The 17,939-nt window shown below is 48.6% G+C and overlaps 1 protein-coding gene across 1 annotated transcript; it reads left to right on the top strand.

Annotated features, from left to right (window-relative positions):
- The first annotated feature begins 2,340 nt into the window (after window positions 1-2,340).
- LOC137471941 (TOG array regulator of axonemal microtubules protein 2-like) lies at window positions 2,341-17,892 on the top strand. The gene is made up of 13 exons (XM_068186647.1): window positions 2,341-2,353; window positions 2,442-2,603; window positions 3,137-3,269; window positions 4,898-5,003; window positions 5,717-5,952; window positions 7,477-7,629; window positions 8,821-8,938; window positions 9,907-10,010; window positions 11,373-11,577; window positions 12,696-12,912; window positions 13,981-14,067; window positions 16,883-17,329; window positions 17,790-17,892. The coding sequence occupies exons 1-12, from the start codon at window positions 2,341-2,343 to the stop codon at window positions 17,116-17,118; spliced, it is 1,770 nt and encodes a 589-aa protein (XP_068042748.1). The 3' UTR covers window positions 17,119-17,329; window positions 17,790-17,892.
- The last annotated feature ends 47 nt before the right edge of the window (window positions 17,893-17,939 follow it).

Here is a 17,939-nt window from a genome sequence, read left to right as displayed (position 1 = left end):
TTGGTTAAAACCTATTCTTTTCAAAAGTTTTTAAAATTAATTCCAATTCCTTGATGGGCTCAATGGAATGTCCCGCAGCCCAGTCCCCCAGTCACTTGGGAGTGTGCTCTGGTGGTGCAGTGAAAATTCCTTCTGTGTGAAGTGTTGGGTGGTACCTTGGGGCCCTGGAAATGCAGTGCAGGAAAAGGACACATTCCTCTCCATCGTGATCATGGCTTTTATGTCCCTGCAGCCTTTCTAGTGTCACCATCAGTAGGGAAAAAGAAGGCATTTAGCAAGAAATGAGAAACCTTCCAACTCCTTCCTCCTGCCCTTGGAGGAGAAAACCTTTCCTTGGGGCAGTTTCTGAGCTGAGCCCTTTGAGGTCTGAAGGAGATTCATGGACATTGCCAGGTTTTGCCCTGGCAGAAATAGGGAATCCTCCTATGACAGAAAGTCCTTTGAAATTTTCCAATGGATGCAGGATGGACTGCCAAATGGATGCAGCCTATGCAGGGTCTGAGTTTGTCACCCTCTGACAGCACAAGCCCAAAGCCGCCTGTGGCAGGTTCACGATGACAAATCTCTTCCCGATCTCTCTGCCTGTGTCAGTGTTGCAGGCTGAGGCTGGGGGAGGAGATGCCTTCTGCCTTGTCCTCCCTCCCTGCCGTGCCTGATCCTTGACAAGCAGCACTTGTCAAGGAGGATCATCAAACAGAGAGGCTCTCCAGCATCCAGGGGCTCTGGCCGTCATCATGCAGCAGGTTTCAGTCTGCTGGCCAACAGAATAATGTCATGGCTGCTGCCAGTAGCCCATCCCTTGGGAGAGGGTCTAGGCATATGTCCCTTGCTGCTCTCAATCCCAATCTCAGTGTCTTATGGGAGCTCTGCAATCTGGAACCTATCTGGCCTGTTGCCCAGCATGGCATTTTGGGGGGCTTGAAGTCTGCCAGAGATGTACAAGAACCTTTGCTTCCATTACCAGGCCTCCCACTGAGCCGGGCCAAGGAGATGGATCATCCCACCTGTCCTGCTCTTACCAGTGACAAAGAGCTGAGGGAGGTCTTTGGAAAGGTAAGGAATAAGGACAGGGATGAGCAGACTTCCTTTCCAGTGGCTACTTAGTACTTGGCCCAAAATGTCACTGAAAATAATAACCTTCCCCTCCTGGGGGATGGGGATAGGGATTCACTTGGGAATGTATTTGACAGCGACAGAGCAATCGCTTGGCTATTTCCAGTGGTGCAAATGTCCCTGGTTTGGAGATGGTGCTAAGGTCATGCCAGAAGCATTCTTTTTGTGCAAAGGCTGTTTTAGAGAAGTTCTGAATGGCAGAGCAAGCCACACATCAGTGAATGTAGGCAAAGTGCACCCTCAAAAGCAGAGAAGCAATGATACTAACGTTGAGGGTAAGCAAGGCTGCCAAATAAAATGGGAGAGTTTGACTTTTCCTGCTTACCTTTGTGGCTGTACCTCTCAGCCCTCTCATTCTCCAGTTTTCTGCTCATTAACATCAGTGTTTCTGCAACTTGTTTTCACGTGACTCCTCCTTTTGGTCTCGTGGTCTCAGAGACCAAGTCCTTCAGAGTCCTTCAGAGCTGAGTCCTTCAGAAGGCAGGAAGTGAGAAACAGCTGCAATTCCCGGCCATGAGTGTAAAGCAGCAGCTAATTACTCCTCCTTGCTGGGTATTGCACATGGTTTTTATTCTCCTGCCATGGCCTGTAGGAACTGAACTGCCTGCTCACGGTCATGTGAGCCCTTCATCTGTCTTGGGGCACTCCTATGACTTTTCATGCTTCAAGCAGGGCTTCCTGACATAGGCTCCAGTTGCAGCAGTAGAAGGTTATGGTACTGAAGTGTTCCACCTCACTGTGTGTAATTGCCAAGCTGAGGACAGGAGACATTGCTCTGAAACTAGTGGAATATATATGGAGCTACATCAAAGCCTATGGCACTCTATGGACTCTGTGCCCGTGCTGAGATGTTGTGGCTGGTTTGTGTGTCTCTGCTTACAGTCTGTGATGTATTTCCATTGCAACTAGATCCGTGCTGCGTTGTGGAAGTTGGCTGAAGAGAACTTAGAGCCGGAGGACATAGAGTATTTGGTGGAACAGATGAAGAAAAATAGGCAAAAGGAAAGCTTCTTGCAGCTTCTTCCTGAGACACCTGAGGCCGGGGATGCAGCTGAAGCAAGTAAGTGGTGGCTACACTTGTGGTCGTCCTTTTTGACCACTTGCTTGCCCTTTACACATCGCTGCAATCGGACTGCGGGGCTGTTTGGCTTGCATCTGAGTGGAAGCTTGCATAGGATTTATTTCTGTTTCCCAAAGAAAAATACGGAGGCATGAAGTGTCTTGCCCATGGCCTCACTCAGTCAGTAGCAGAATATCAGCTTCCCACCTTCACCATTGCCAACCTGTCCAGCACCCTCCACTTATAAGCTCCTCTTTGGTGCCTGCAGCCTTTAGCCGACCGCCTGTCAATGGCACAGCTTCTAGAGTGCAGACAAAACACCCTGGTAGTGCCTTGAGGAAGAAGGTCTTGAGGAAGCAGGACAACATGCCCTTACTGCCCAATAAGCCTCTCATCCATGGGGATGGCAGCTTCCCACGCAACTCCTCAGGTAAGCCTGCTCCCTGGCAGCTTTTTCCTGCACGGGTTTGTCCTTGCACAAGGAGCACAAACTGCCTCCTGCCTGAGCCAGCACAGCTGGGATCTTGGGCCCAGAGCCTGTCCTGAGAATGAACAGCAAATCTACTTTTGAGTTACTCCATCATGTTAGACAGCTCAAATGGATTCATTTACACATTAGAAAATGAGCTTTTGAGTGCACGACATGAAATGTTTGATTGACAGTTCTTCTGATGACAAAGGGGTTTCATAAGAAATGCATCTATCATCTGATTTTTCTCATACCTTGTAAAGTTTTTCCTTACCAAAAAATCCAATTAAGGCAAACCCAGGTCAATTGATTAACACGCTGGGGGAGGCTGGGAGAAAGCAAGGAGTCCCAGGAGCCAGACAGCAGGGAATTGTCTGACCCAGTGCCAGTGTGTGCCACACGGAACCCTGGCTGGGAGATGGGGCTGCAGGCCGCTCCATGGCGGCGTGCCTTGCCCGGGGCTGCAGCGCCCATGGCCGACCCTCTCCTCACAGTGACCTCGCAGACGGCCACTGGTGCCGAGCGCCGAGAGGAGCCGCTCCGTGGGAAGGGGCAGAAGGACACAGCCTCTTCAGACCCACAGCAGTCCCTGCTGGAGGCACTCTCCTTGCTCGGCAGCGATGCCTGGTAAGAAAGGCCCCGTTCACTCTGTGTCCCTCTTAGCGTTAAGGCAGGTTAGAAGCGTGTCTTGCTAGTGCCTCTGAGCCCCGAGAGCCCAGAGGGCCAAAGGGCACTGGTGAAAGCACTGCAGAGCAGTGAGAGGATAAAGGTTGGAGAGCAGCCTTTTCTTGGCCTTGCTCTGCAGCAGTACTCCAGCTGCAGCAGGTCCGTGCTGTTTCCTCGCTTTGCCTGCTGCTCCATGGAGCTGCAAAGGAAATCTTGAGGGAAGAGAGAAAGCTCTGGAATGAGATGATTTGCTGGCTGAAGGCAGAAGCAGGATGGCAGCAGTTTTGAGTGCAGAGATTTGGGAGCCTTGGTCTGACAGCAGTGGCAGGTGACAGGGTCTCCCTGGGACCTCCTGCACGGGAGACCCAGCAGCAGCTCCAGGGAGTTCCTCTTTCTGAGAAATGGACTGAGTTGTGCTTTCAAGTCCCTCAGCCTGTCCTTACTCCTGAAGGGCTCATGGCAGAGGAGAAGGAAAAAGAAAGAAAATCCTCTAGGAATCTGGCACTTTTGGATTTCAACTTTTTCCTTCTCACTGCTTCATATGGGCTTGAGATGTTTGGCCAGTACTCCCAATGTGTCCCAAAATTATACACAAGCAGAAGGAGGCCCAGAGGTGATAACACTACAAATGTTAGGTGATATGGGTTTTCTTTTTGGTGTCTTTTTGATCACTCCCTGGTGGATGCTTCATTCACACAGGGGTAAGGCCTCCATTCGCACAGGGATAAGCATGAAAAATCTGCCACCATGCATGTCCTTGTGCAGTCGCCTTTGCTCTGCCCTTTCTCTTCTGCTTTCTCTTCCCCATTTCTCTTTGGTGTCCTGTGAGGTGCAGAGAGCTTCTGCAGGTGTGGGGGGTCAGGATGACACCCAGGGGTGCCTGTGGGATCGGTCACCAGCCCTGTGCTGCAGCCCTGATGCCTCACAGACCTTCCTCTACCTGAGGGCCTGCACAAGGCCCGTGCTGGGGGATGGAGTTGTTTGCAACTTTTAAATAACATGTTGCTGTAGTGGGGGTTGTTTTAGGTAGGGGCTTTTGGGAAAAGCCAGAGTTTCGACAGTTCTTGCCCAGGGGGGGAATCTTCTGGGACATCCTGCTGCTTTTTTGGGGAATGTGTGAGGTGCAGTGGAGTGAGTGACACTCAGGCCTAGATTGAAGAGTGGAAACTCAGCTCCAGAGGGCCAGTGCAGACTGTCACTGCTGAACTGCCTGCTGGGGCTGACAAAGAAGGAAAATGCCCCAGTAACAGCCCAATGGGAGTGTGTCTCAGGGACAGGCAGGTGACAAGAAACAGCAGCATGGCCCGCTCTCACAGCTTCTAGGAAGCAGTGGCAGAGGGACTCCATGTGCCAGAGATTTCAGAAAGCCTGTCTTCTGAAGTCTCTGAAACCCCTCTCTTTGCCTCTTGGATTTGTGTATGCGATTGACAGCCACAGCATCCTGTGGCAACGCATTCCACGATTTCACTAAGTGCTCCTTGAAAAGCACCTCCCGTGGTTTGGATGAGCTGCCAGCCTGTCATTTCAGAGGGTGCTGCCTAGTTCTTGGATGGAGAGAAATAGCAAGCTTTTTGTTATTTGCCTTGCAGGGAGCTGAAGGAGAAGGGACTCTTCAACATCAAACAGCTGGCCGAGTCCCATTCAGCAGTCCTGCTTTCTAGACTTCGGGAAATTTGCATGGCAGTTACCAGCGAGGTGAGAACATTGCTCTGAATTGTTCCCCTTACTTCATACATGGGGTGTAGAGTAGGTATGTGCTTCTTCATCCCCATGTGTGCTCAGGGTGCATCTTCAGTTCTGGTTTTAGACCTTCTATTTCTAACATCTGTCAGCTATCTGTAGGATCTGTGTGTACATGTAGCTCTATATCTGACACTTGTCTTTAAGTGAGGTGCCTTTATATTGCAATGTGCATATGCTGAGATGCTAATGACATTATTTAGCACAATCCCAATCTCTGCCCAAGCTGTAATTGAGCTCTGCAAATTAGCCTGCAGACCCGAGGCTGTGTTTTCTGTTTCCTGGCTGAGTGCTTCAACTGCTGGTGTTGCTTTCTGGAACAGAAGCACCAGACTCTTTTATCTTTTTGACTTGTGCCTTTATGATTTGAAAGTGGCCCTTGTTTTAATTTTCTAGTAAAAGGGCCTAAAATCAAAGCAGCGGCCATTTTAGAAGGGTTAAGTTAAACACTTTAGTAAATTTTTTTTTTTAGGCCTGCAGTAAGCAGGTCTGAGGCCAGAAATTGGTGCCAGAGTAAGCGCTTTCTCTGATTGTGTTCTTGTGCTCTTATTGTGCTTTTATGTTCCTCTGGACGCAGCGGGATGTGTTGTCATTTGCTGGGACTTCTGTTGACGACAGCTGATTTCTTTTCAAGGTGATTCTTATGTTTCCCCTCATGACTTCCCCAGGTGACCAACCCGCGTTCCAAGGTGTCCTACTCGGCAATTGTCACTCTGGGAGAGTTCTTTGCGACCTTCAAGAAGGACATGGACTCTGAGGTGGATGAGGTTGCTCCAGTCCTTCTCCAGATGGTGTGGAACTCCCCAGAGTTTGTTCAGAAAGCAGCCAGTCAGACCCTGGGGATCATGGTGGAGAATGTGACTCCTGCACGAGCAATGACTGCTCTCATGGACAGGGGAGTCAAGTAGGTTCTTCCTCTTTCAGTGATATTCCTCACCTTCTAGCGTGTGGGAGGGGGAAGGCATGAGAGAGAGAATGGGAATGGTGGGAGAGAAGGCTCCTGTATCCTGCATCTTCTGTGAACTCAGGGACTTGATTCTCTGACCAACCTCATTTCTTCCCTCTTGTCACCTATTTCTGCCCTCCTGCAGCCTATTAGTTCTCAGAATCACAGAACTGTAGAATATGGGGAGTTGGAAGGGGCCCTTCAGGATCGCCAAGTCCAGCTCTCGGCTTTGCACAGAACAGCCCAAGGGTCACACCAAGTGCCTGAGATGGCTGTCCAAATGGTCATTCAGCTCTGCCAGGCTTGGTGCTGTGACCACTGCCCTGGGGAGCCTGTTCCAGTGCCCAAGCACCCTCTGGGTGAAAAGCCTTTTCCTGATATCCAGACTGAAGCTCCTCTGACTCAGCTTCCTGCTGCTTCCTGGACTTCTCTCAGTCTGTCAGATTTTCCTAGACGTGGTGAACAGTGGGGAAGTGAAAGTGCCTGCAAGGGCCAAGGATAGATCCTTGAGCTTTTGTGGGAAGAGGGACAAGTGCAATTGCAGCTGTGAGCGCTGTTGGATATTTCACAGCGCTAACCACAGATGCCCTGGGAAAAACCATGTCTCCTCCTGATGCCATTAACCTGAGAAAGGCGGAGGGTGCTTGCTGGCGCGTGGAGCACATGGGGGAGAATGTGCTGGGTGTGGCACAGCCTGCACAGCAGGTGCAGCTCTTGCCAAAAGGAGTCTTGTACCACTGTCCTGGCCTTAGAGCTCTACTTTCTATTCCAACTGATGTTTCATGTCAGCCTGGAGATGATGAATCACTTTACAGGCACCTTCACAGGCCGGCTGCCATGGGACAGCTGAAGGAAATCCTGCCTTAAAGGGTGGTGCTGGGCCTGATAGTTCCCAAGAGGCACTCTCTAGAACAGGACAACCTGGCTAAAATGCCTGCCACCCTTTCCTCAGCTTTGCAATAGGGAAAAACACTTGGATGTGTCTGTTTCCAAGCCCGACAGAAGAAACCAGCTGCATTGCTGGATGTTCTGCACCTTCACAGCCCACAGCGTGTTTTCCCTGCATTTGTTTTTTTCCAGAGGTCTGCAGATTTGGGGGGAAATGGGTGGAAAGAGCCTCAATCCTGCTGCAGCTCTGTGTAGTGGGTGCCCTCTGATGGGTCAGCATGAATGGTTTTTAATGTGTAAAAAATTCATATGGGATCTATTTCTTTAATCTTTCTCAGAGAACATACTATGCACAAAATTGAGCATCAGATAGTGCAGGGAGACTGAATTCCTCCCTCTTCCTTGCAGGCAGCCCTGCTGTACAATGCTAGCTTTGTGTTTATCTGAGGACAGAAGCTTCTACAGGTTTTCTGAAGTTGCAGGGAGAACCCAGGCCTCCTTCCCCCAGTGAAGACAGGGAGCAGGCTCTGGCCATGGCCCGTGCTGCTGTTGCTCCTTCTGCCTGTGCCCCAGGGTTTGCTCTCTTCTTCCCAGGAGCTGCCACGCCCAGGTGCGGAAGTGTGCGGCCAAACTCCTCCTGTCCTTGATGGAGAGAATTGGAGTCACAAAGCTCGCAGACACACCCAGGGCTGAGAGGCTGGCACACGTGGCAGGGGTGCTTGCTCAGGACTGTCACCAGGACACAAGGTAATGATCTTCATTTCGCCTCCTAAAACAGGAAAACCCTTTCCTGTCTGGCTAGAAAGGTAAAACCACAAATGAGTGGAACTAAAGGAAGTAATAAGTGACCTCACTGTGTGGCTAAGGGGCATAGACTCGGAGAATATGCTGAGTTGGATTGGACCTGTCAGGGTCATCCAGTCCAGCTCCTGGCCGTATGCAGGGCACCCCAAGAGTCACTCCACGTGCCTGGGAGCATTGTCCAAACGCTTCTTGAGCTCAGTCAGCCTTGGTGCTGTGACCACTGCTTTGGGTGGCCTGGGGAAATGACTGGAGTGGATAACCTGAGGTTGGCCAGCAAAAAGGTGCATTGCCAACTTCCTGTGACTTGAAGGATCCTTTACTGAGACCAAAAGAGCTCCGATGAGCCAGTCAAACAGTTTTCTTTGGCCTTAGGTGCACAACACAAAGCCAAAGTGTTGGCTAATGTTCATCAGTGAAGGATCCCAAACATCTCTTTCTCATGAAGACTTTACTAGAAATATTTCAGGGGTTGTTAGCCAATGTATTCAGTCTTTCTAAACCCCTTCTGCAGATTTCTGCAATGCTGTCATCTGTGGCTCAGTGGCCTCCAAATTTCTTCTTGAAGAAAACTGTGGTTTGCTAGTGGCCAAATCAACCCAAACCACCAAAATCCCCTTACTTTGATGATGAAATTCCCATTAATAGCTGCCACGAACACCAGAGCAACTAGCTGCCCCTGTGCATACCTATAGAATAGAAGAATCAACAGGATGCATGAGGAGTTTTGTCCTGGCTTCCCTGCCAGTTAAAGAAAGGCAAATTATTGTGCAATGGCAGCAAGACACTGCTAATAGGCTCTGACAGCAAAGCAGATGTGTTTTGCTTGTTCCCTGGGAACACCCACAGTTTCAGAGTGAGATGGTATTTTTCTGTGGCCCCACATTCTTCTCTTCTCTCTTGTGTTCACCTGACAACACTCGGCAGTGACAAGTGGAGGGAAATCTCCCTCTTTGCTGAGTAGGTAATGCCTTCTCATGCAAGGATTGCACCTGATTGATTTTAAGGTATCAGCCTCTTCTGTTAACACTCTTCCTTTGTTCACTTTTTCATTCCCTTCCTTCCTGCCCTCCTTCCTGCCTCCCTCCCTCCCTTCCTCCCTTCCTTTCTCCCATCCTTCCTTCCATCCTTCCTTAGGCATTATGGACAGGAGATGGTGAAGATGTTGCTGAGTCACCAAAAATTTGAAATGCTTTTGGAACGCTCTCTTTCCATGCGTGACCTGGAAGATATCCTGAGAAGACTTAAGGTGAAAGTAAGTGCTTGGCAGGAGAAATGTCTTCTTTGTGCAAGTATTGCCACTGCTAATATGAGATCCAACATACCCAATCTGTCTTTATCTCATTCCTCTTCGGCTGAATCATTTTGCACCTGGGAATGAGCTCTAAATCCCCAGCCTGTTCATCTGCAGGCCACAAAGGAACTGATATTATTCAGGAAAAAGTGGGGCTTTGAAGATTTTGAATATCGGTCACAAAGAGGAAAGGGAAAAAGGAGAACATGGGTTTACATTTAAGAGTAAGGCCTCCACCATGCTCTCCCTGCTCTGCCCCCAGTCAAGCAATTAAGTGAGAATAGAAGTAACAGAGTCTGAAGATAACGGCGTCTTTGCAAAAGGCACCGGAAATAGTAGTACCAAGAAAATTTCCAAATACACAAAAGATGTCCAAGTCAAGCCTAGTTGCTACAATTACTGTCTGTCTTTTGGGAATACTGCCCTGCACTCAAGCCCTGTGCAGCTGGAAGAAGCTTGGCGAATCCAGCAGCATCCAGCGAAAAATCCTTTGTTTGTTTGGAGGGGCATTTTACTTTTTTATTGAAAATATAGAAGGGAGTGTGCCTTTGTGCAGGCACAAGGAGAGTAAGTGTAGAACCAAATCAACTTCCAGCACGATGGGCCGACCCCCAAAGAGACCAATTTTTTCTGCTGCTTCCTTTAAGAACACTCACTGCCTACCAGTTTGCATTATTCCCATTTATGCTCAAGATTAAAGAATTTGGGATTTTAGACTGCTGCTCAGTATGGTAGCACCCATAACCTGCCTTGGGCTATTGAAAACAAAGAGTTGGCATCACTGAATCTCTGGTCTGTTTCCTTCTGTAAGTTAGGAAATGTTTCCCTAAGCCTTGATAGCAGTGATCCTGGTTCCAACTGCTGCTTGAAAATGGGAATTTCCTATTTTGTATTCTAAAGATTGATGGGGTTTCTCCATGTCTTTGTAGGGGATGGAAAACCAGAAGGGCGAATGCCCAGCTGTCAAGGAGCCGGTGGAGAAGAGCAACGATGGCTCGAAGAAGCCCCAGGCCACACTGCCTTCTAGCAAACGGTACGGAGCACTTTTGTGAGATGTGACCAAGCACATGACAAGCTTTACATGCCTCTTCCTCAGGAAAATCTTTCTGGCAGAGATGCCCAGGCCCACAGATTGTTTCCTTTCCCTACAAATGCTCTTGGATAGAAAATGTCCACTTCTGCATTACACTGAACACAACTTCCCTGGAGGGCTTTCCATATAAATGGAGAGACAAAAGGACACCCATTAGTTGCCGCTTAGATGATCCAGTGCTGTGGCAAGGGCAGCGTTGTGGAGGCTAGGAGAGGGCCCAGTTTCTGCCGCCTGACTTGGGACAAGTAAATTCAACCAGGGTTTTTTTCCATCTGAGTGGAGTCTTTTTCAGATGGGTGTTTTGATGAGAAGTCCCAGTCTAGAAGCAAGATGCCATTCCACAAAGATGCAGTTCTCATCCATGTGGTTTGGCCTGGCAGAATCATGGTTTTCTTACCCTCAAACAGTACCAAGTTTGAGTAGTAAGTAGCAAGGCAGTTCCTGAGCAACTGTGGTCAACAGGTGTCTCAAGATGGACTTTTTGTCTTGATATTCCTGTTCTTTATATACGTTGCTTGATGGACAGCACGTTTGGTTGATTTCCTCCTGTACTGCAATCAGTATTTAAGACAGGAATTTGGTCCTTGCTGTCTCTTCATGCCCATGGCAGAGCTACTTGCTCCTCTTATAACAGAGAGGGTTTTTTTAGCTCTGTCATACTCAGTGGTGTCAGGAAAGTGACCGCGTGCCCCAGTAGCATGGCTAGCATCTTCCCATGCTCATGGAAGAGACAGGTTGATCCAGGAGAATTGTTCCCAGTGGGTTTGTTAAGCTGTGGATCAAGTCTCTAGGGAAGCAAATGAAATGTGAGCATTGTTCTGGGATGTCTGGCTTCTGTTTTTATCTCTGTTATTGATTTTCTGGACCCTTCAGATATGTCCCTGTTCATCCGTTCAGATGCATCTGAGCTGCTTTTCCAGATTGTCATGCCTGGTCATGGAGACACTTCTCCAGAGTGATCAGTCTCCTTATTAGAAGACAGAAACGTCCCATATGAGGAGGCATTTAAACCTGGAAGTAGTGTCTCTCTTTCCCCACAAAGCACTGTGACCAGTGTGCCTTGGAAGCCACCTGAAGATAGATCAGATGCATCTCATCCTTGGTTTCCCTGAGTGAGCACTGGGAGAATGTTACTTGCAGGTTGCCTCCCATAATGATCGTCACAAGGCTGACGTTGTTCTTCAGATCCTCATGATTTTCTAGCTTGAAATCACATCATTAGGATAGCTCCTCCAGATATTTTGCTCACAATTAACTGAAGGTATTGTCACCAACAGGTCCTAATTTGGTTTTGTTTTCCAGAGTGAAGTCTACCTCTGATGGATGCCTCCTACACCGTGCAAAAGCCCAGGTCACGTTACCTCCAGCTGTGGAAGAAATGGAGCCGCTCCAGAAGCTTTACAATCTCCTGCAAGCCAAGGGGTTTCAGACACGGATGGAAGGAGTGGCACTCCTCCTAGACCTGTGCAAAAACAGCCCCCAGCTCATCTCCACTAACATTGTCGAAGTATGTAGGCTATCTTCACTGTTCCTTTCCTTTAGCTCCTTTCCTAAGCCTGTAGAAGTAAAGGTAATTCAGTGTGGCTAGGTACAACATCCTGGCTGTTTGGGACAGGCTGGTCTCTCTTACCCAGACAAATTTAATTCAGTTCCAGGCTTCAGGACAAGTTGTTTCAGTCAACTTGTATTTGCCTGGCACGTGCCTATTGATGCTGTCCATCAGAGGATGACAGAATTTTCTGCTGTTGTAACTGCTACTGTCTCCTACTCCTAGTTGGGTTAACTGAAGAGAATCCAGGAACTGAAAGAATTGGGTTGGGTTGGTTTAAACCCAGGGGGTTTTAAAGAATACTTCTGTAAACTACATCTCGTCTTGCACAGGCACAACTCTGGCTACTGATTTCCATCCTCGTCCCTATTCCTCTATGTAAAGACAGTGCTCCCCCTTTTTGGGGAGCCTTTTTTCCTCTTTGGAAAAGGAAGAAAACAGCTAAGGACGCATCTCTGCCTTCTCCTCCCAGTAGCTGCTTTTTCCAGAAAAAGCTGTCTGATGATGTGGCTGACGAGGGACGCAACTTGCTCTAATGAGAGCTGTAGAGCACATTACATTTCAGAAGTGCACCTGTTAGTCAGAGAAATGGTCTGGATCCTGGAAGAGTTGATCAGAGCCCTGCACTTCTGCAGACACAGGCTCTGAGACCAAAAAAAATAAAACTTAGATCTCCTCCAGCCATAGTTTTGGCAAAAGCGTCATTGCCCTCAGTACTTGAGGCAACTGTATAGAAAAATGGGCATTGTAAATATCTGCTTCCATACTTGTTAAGCATAGGTAGCCTTTTGCATTAATAAATGGAATTGATTTAATGATTTATAAATGGAGAGAAATACCATAGGAACTATTCTGTCCCCATCCAAACCTCCTAAAAACAGAAGAAAATCTTTCAAGCAGCATGAGGTTGCACAACCATTCCAGTGAGAGTTCCACAGGAAAACATTGAAATTGTGCACCCAAGTGCTGACCTGAGAGACAGGATCCCTTTCATCTCTTACACTACTGAGTGCTACATCCACTCTTCAAACAAGGACATTTTATTCCAGCTTTCATGTTGCTTGTTCTCTTCACAGATTTTTGATTATTTTGTCCTGAGAATATCTGACAGCCACAAGAAAGTCAAGCAGAAGGCGCTGGACGTGCTGGCAGAAATCATAGGCCTCCTGGAAGAGTCCCTGAACCCGGTGATCATCCGTTTGGTGGAAGGAATAACAAAGAACCTGAACTCAAAGGATCCTGGGGTTCATGCTGCAGCTGTGAAAGCACTGGAAGGATCCATCGCTCATTTAGGTGAGGCTGAGCCCTGGCATGATCTCTCCTCAAGTGTGTCTCTGTCTCTGCGACACAAGAGAACGCTGAGAGCCTTGATAGCTGCTGTTACCTGTGGAAGGCTCCAGCCGACACCCACCAGAAGCTGTGGAGGTGCAGTCCTTATGCACCAGTCTCCCAAAAGGCTTGAATGTGATCAGCAATTCCCAAAATTCCCAGGAGCCATGGGCTCTGTGCTACTTGTGTGAAGAGCAAGTTCCCGACTACAGCTTTGCTAGAATTCAGAGGCACCTGGGTTTGGGAGTTTGCTTGGGCCCCGTTTGACTTCCCAAAAGAACAGCTTTGCTGTTGGCATGAAGGGGGCACTGGCCCATCAGAGCTTCTGCAGAGCAGCCACCTGGAAAGCTCTACATTATAGTCATTAGCTGCCTATTTTCCATCTTTCTTCTTTGTCTTCTTTTTTCAAAGGGGAACTTATGATTCACCAAGTTCATTTCTTTATGACAAGCAGGTCTAGATCCAGCTGTCAATGATGCCTTGTTCCACATGTTGTTTTGCCTGGGGCAAGATTGCTCTAGCAAATAACTACGTGGGCAGGGGCTGCTCTAAATTCCTTTGCCACACAGATTTATGTCAGCTCTGAAAATGCCTGAAAAATGGAGTGTTGAAGAGACAGGTCTCCAAGGGGAGTTCCCAATTTCTCCTCCTCAGCTGCTCTGTGAACTGATGAACTGCCTGACTCAGTGCCTTTCTGTGTCCCAAGTATGGGTTTCTTCCTTTTGGCTCTGGGATGCAAAACCTTTTCACTGCTTACATGTGACTGAACTCTTGAGATCCCTGATGTGAATTGTTTCAACAAAGCTCCTGGTACAGCAGACAAGTTAAGATTTACAAATGTGAAAGGAGAGGGTTTCTTTTGGAATTTAAAACCCCTGCCAAGTAGGCTGGAAGGAAAGATGAAAAGGATTCAAAAATCAGCAGAAATTTACTTTCTTTTATGAAATGGGGTTGCCCCTGCCCTTTGCCTCCTCACTGTCCTTTCTCCTATGACCTCAGACAAGTGAGCAGAAACATGTGTTTCACTTGTAGATAAAGTATCACTGATGAAAGAGTTCAGCCACCAATGGAGTCAACTGAGCGGCCAAGCTCTGCTGGATGTCGCAGAGAGTATCACAGGTATGGCCTCCCCTTCTAAGCCAAGAGGTCTTTACCAGGGAATATTTACAGGGAATGCCTGGGAATAGGCAGTAGAGTAGCTCCTCCAAATCAGGAGGTGCTGAGCTTGTCTCTCCTGCCCAATAGCCAGGGCAGGTGTATTTGGCAGGTTTTCCCGGGCTGCTGCAGAGCTGTGCAGCATCTGAGATGGGGGCAGCGCTCGGCCTTAGGGCTGAGCTCTCACAGGGGCATCTCAGAACCCACCTCCAGGAACGGGAGGGCTAAAAATACCCGAGCTGGTTTCTCTCTTGGCAGCTCAGGGACATCTGTGATCCTTAAGGAAAATGGTGGCAGATGCTGTTTCAAGGAATCAGTTTGTTTTGTCATCACAGACTCTTGCTTTTCCCTTGGAAAGTTTTGAGGCTGAACCATGCAGAGCCTGGGGGTCACCGCTTAGGTCAAAAACTCAACACACGTCCTAAAGGCACGGATTTAATGCAAGGGAGCCTTTGGGAGCAGAGGGGCAGAAGCAGAATGCTGAGGCTGCCTGCCCGTGCTGTCCAAGTGGCATTGGACTGAGCATTTCAGGGTGTGCAAACAGTGTCTTCCTGTGTCAGCACTGTCCAAAATGCCACAAATGCAGCTGATAATTGATTCCTCAGAGGAGCTTGCAATGTCAGCTGTAGTCAAGGAATAGAAAAATGATAATCTCAATATACAGGAGAGAAGACGATTGATAGCCTTGCTTTAACTGAGACTAAACCCATTGCTAATTATGTCATCATCTTGAAATGCAGGGTGTAATACACTTTGTGTCTTCCTTATGAATCTGAAAAGGGCATGTTCAGCCATTGGGAATGTCAGAGGCTCTTTAAAACCACCACAAAGGAGCATTTGAATAAAGTAGATCTCTAGGAATAGGGAATTTAGTTTTGCAGTTATTTTGATCTCTTTTTCAAAGAAAGGAATCAACATAAATGAAGACTGCTTTAGAAAGTGCAAATGTCCTCTCTGAGATTTAGTGGGAACAGACAGCTCTTTCTCTTCTCAAGTTCCACAGTGACCAATGTCTTTAATTGCATTTAAACTCATATGAGCTCCCATTTTGAAATGAGTACCGTAAACCCTTTCCTGCTTAGCAGAATTGGTTTGGGGTACTTTCAGGAGCTGTTTCAATATTGAATTGTTGCATTAAGGTGCTGGTGGATTAACAGCATAGAGAAATTGAAGTCTCTTCCAGCAGAGAATGATAAATGGCTACTACATAACATTTTGGCTGACCAGAAAATAAGAATGATCTCCAGAGCATTTCAGGTTTTGATCTCTCAGCCAAATCTGCCATGCAAGGAGCCTGTTGGTAGTAAATTTTTGTCTGTGTTGCATATAGTTCAGTTCAGAAAATGAGCAGAGAGAAGATTTCAGAGAAAATGTGAGAAAACACTTGTGTTTCGGTTAAATTTAAGTCCCCTGTGTAGCATTTGTCTTTCTCTGTGCCTCTATTTCAGTGCACATTGTAAGAAAACATGCCATTAACATTGGGAGGGGAAATGCCATTAAAACGTGAAGATACCCAAAAGCCATGGCAGTGGGGTCTGGGTAATTATCTAAGACACACTGAAGTTTGAAACAGCTCCGTGTTGGAAGCCACAAAAGCATTCTGCCAAAGACACCAGGGAGTCACCGATGTTTCTAATCCAGCTGTCGAGCAGCAGCCATCTCTGGTGGGCTGGAGTTTTGAAGTGTGTTCCAATAGTGCCCTTGGCTGTGTGCCACTGAGCAACGGGAAGACTCAGATTAGACTTTTGGAACTTGACATCAAAGTTACAAACATGGAATCATCCCTTTTGTTAGAAATCTCTGAATTGCCACTCTAGGGTGCATTTCCAAATCTTCAGCGTGGGTTTAGGCAACTTCTTAATGGAAATAAAAGGCAATTTGACATTTCAGGCATTGTTCATGCAGAAACCGATTATGAAATGATTTAGTAAAGGTATGAAGTCTGCCACAGGTACAAGGCTCTGGTTGGAGAAATTAGTCCTGAGGGGTTGCTGGTTCTGTTTCAAGGATGATCAGCTGCTTTGTCTCTTTCTGGATCATGGGGCTGTGTGTGTTATTTCACTGATCTTAGCCAGAGAGGCTTCCTGCGACGGTGCGTTCTTATCCCCCGGTCCCGAGCAGCAGGGCTGTCCGGCTAGTGCGCTGCTTCTGGGCTGGACCGGGGCCGCCGCGTGTGCGCGGAGCTCTAGGGTTGTGCCTCCGCGTGGGTCTGCCATGCCGTAGCCAGACGCTGAGATGAGACAAAGGGTGAGGGAAGATGGCACACCCTGCTCACGTGGTGGAGAACTCTCTATTCCTGCATGGCTGCAGTGGTGGATTACGCAGCTGTTCCCAAGCCAGCATGGGAAGAAATGGCATAGGGGCACCGGGAGCAGGGGGTTAAATAGGGGGCGGGCCGACAGGGGCGGAAGCCCCCCTCGCCTAATGGGGATAGACAACAGGGGAGTGACGTGGAACACGACCACCTATGGGAACATAACAGGGGTGTGTACAGGGTTCTGGGACAAATGGGATTGCAGAGGTGGCGTGATTGCTACAGAGCTTTCTGAGGGCAAGGGGAGTGGTTACAAGATTGACATGACCGAGCTCCTGTGATACAGCTTGGAGCAAACCATTATGAGGGGGAAATAGGGGTACATAGAACCGGTCTAACTAACATTTATTAAATTCCCTAACTGTACCAACTTGGGATGCAACAACTTCCAAGAAGCAAAACTAGAGGTGGGTCCTTGTTTGCATTGAGGTTGGTGAGTAAGAAGCTGTGTCTCTCTCCCGGCAGAGCTTGTGGAATGGGTTTATGCCAGGAGCCCTGAAGTCGTCCAGCGCTACGCCCTGCCCGTGCTCTGGTCCTTCCTGGAGAACAAGGCGCTGCCTGTCCGAAGCGCCAACGTCCGCACGGTGGTCACCAGGCTTGCCTATGCCCTCTGTGAGGTGATGGGCACCAAGCTGAAGAAGTGTGCAGCCAGCAAGCCTCCACACGTGCAGGAGAACCTCTCAAACCTTTTGGGCTGGTGAAGATTTGATGTTCTCCAGAAAGCTGACCAAGTGCTGAGTTGGACACCTCTGGATTTGACTTAGCTGTGCCAAAGATGACGAAACACTAGGCAAGGGTGTGCATCTGCCCCCGCTCTTTCCATCGCCCTTCCTAGTCATGGCATGGAGGGCCTGAAGCAACTCCAGACTGAGGACAAGGTGAAGGCCAAGCATGGCTCAGCCTCACACTGAGGTGAGGGGGGAGCTGGGCCAATCTCTGGTGGGAGGAGGGGTCTGGTGCCAGCCTGGAGAGCCTGTGCACATTGCCAGGGAACAGTTGTGCCCTGCTTGTGCCCCCTGCAATGAGTTGTGCTGCTCCCAGTTCCCCTGTGGAGCTGTAGGGATGCTCAGCTGTGGGGCAGGGAGAGGAGCAGGAGGGTCCAAGTGCAGCTGAGCCATTCCTGGAAGGCACAGGGCTCTGGGCTCCCTGCTGTCCCAGGACAGCCCAGAGGGCCAGGCTGTTCCTGTGGTAGCTCTGTGGAAGTGGGTCAGGGTTTTCCCCGTGGGCTGCCTCAAGGGGCTGCCAGCAGGAGCATGTTGCCCTGTGCAGCTGTTTAGAAGTTGGCAGGAAATGTGTCCCATGAAATATGGAGCTTCAGATGCTTTAGGTTTGCATTGCAGTCTTAGTTACACTTGGTCTTTCCACTTTGCAGATAGGGCTGGCTACAGTCTTACCAAGAAGATTTCTCTGGACACTTCTGATGTTCCCTTACCCATGAAGTCCTTGCCTCCAGTCCAGAAGAGCTCTCTTGCCTCCAAGCTCAGGAAGAAGCTACCGACCGTCTGAAGAATGTTTCAAGAAT

This window comes from Anomalospiza imberbis, chromosome 3 (genome assembly GCF_031753505.1).
Source record: "Anomalospiza imberbis isolate Cuckoo-Finch-1a 21T00152 chromosome 3, ASM3175350v1, whole genome shotgun sequence".
NCBI lineage: Eukaryota > Metazoa > Chordata > Aves > Passeriformes > Viduidae > Anomalospiza > Anomalospiza imberbis.
This window is presented reverse-complemented; position numbering and strand designations above follow the sequence as displayed.

What these genes read in the sequence shown, in the direction of transcription:
- LOC137471941 (XM_068186647.1), top strand. An exon ending in TTGCTCGGCAGCGATGCCTG is followed by an intron (nt 3,270 to 4,897) that starts GTAAGAAAGGCC and finishes TTTGCCTTGCAG; the next exon opens with GGAGCTGAAGGAGAAGGGAC. An exon ending in AGGATCCATCGCTCATTTAG is followed by an intron (nt 12,913 to 13,980) that starts GTGAGGCTGAGC and finishes TTTCACTTGTAG; the next exon opens with ATAAAGTATCACTGATGAAA.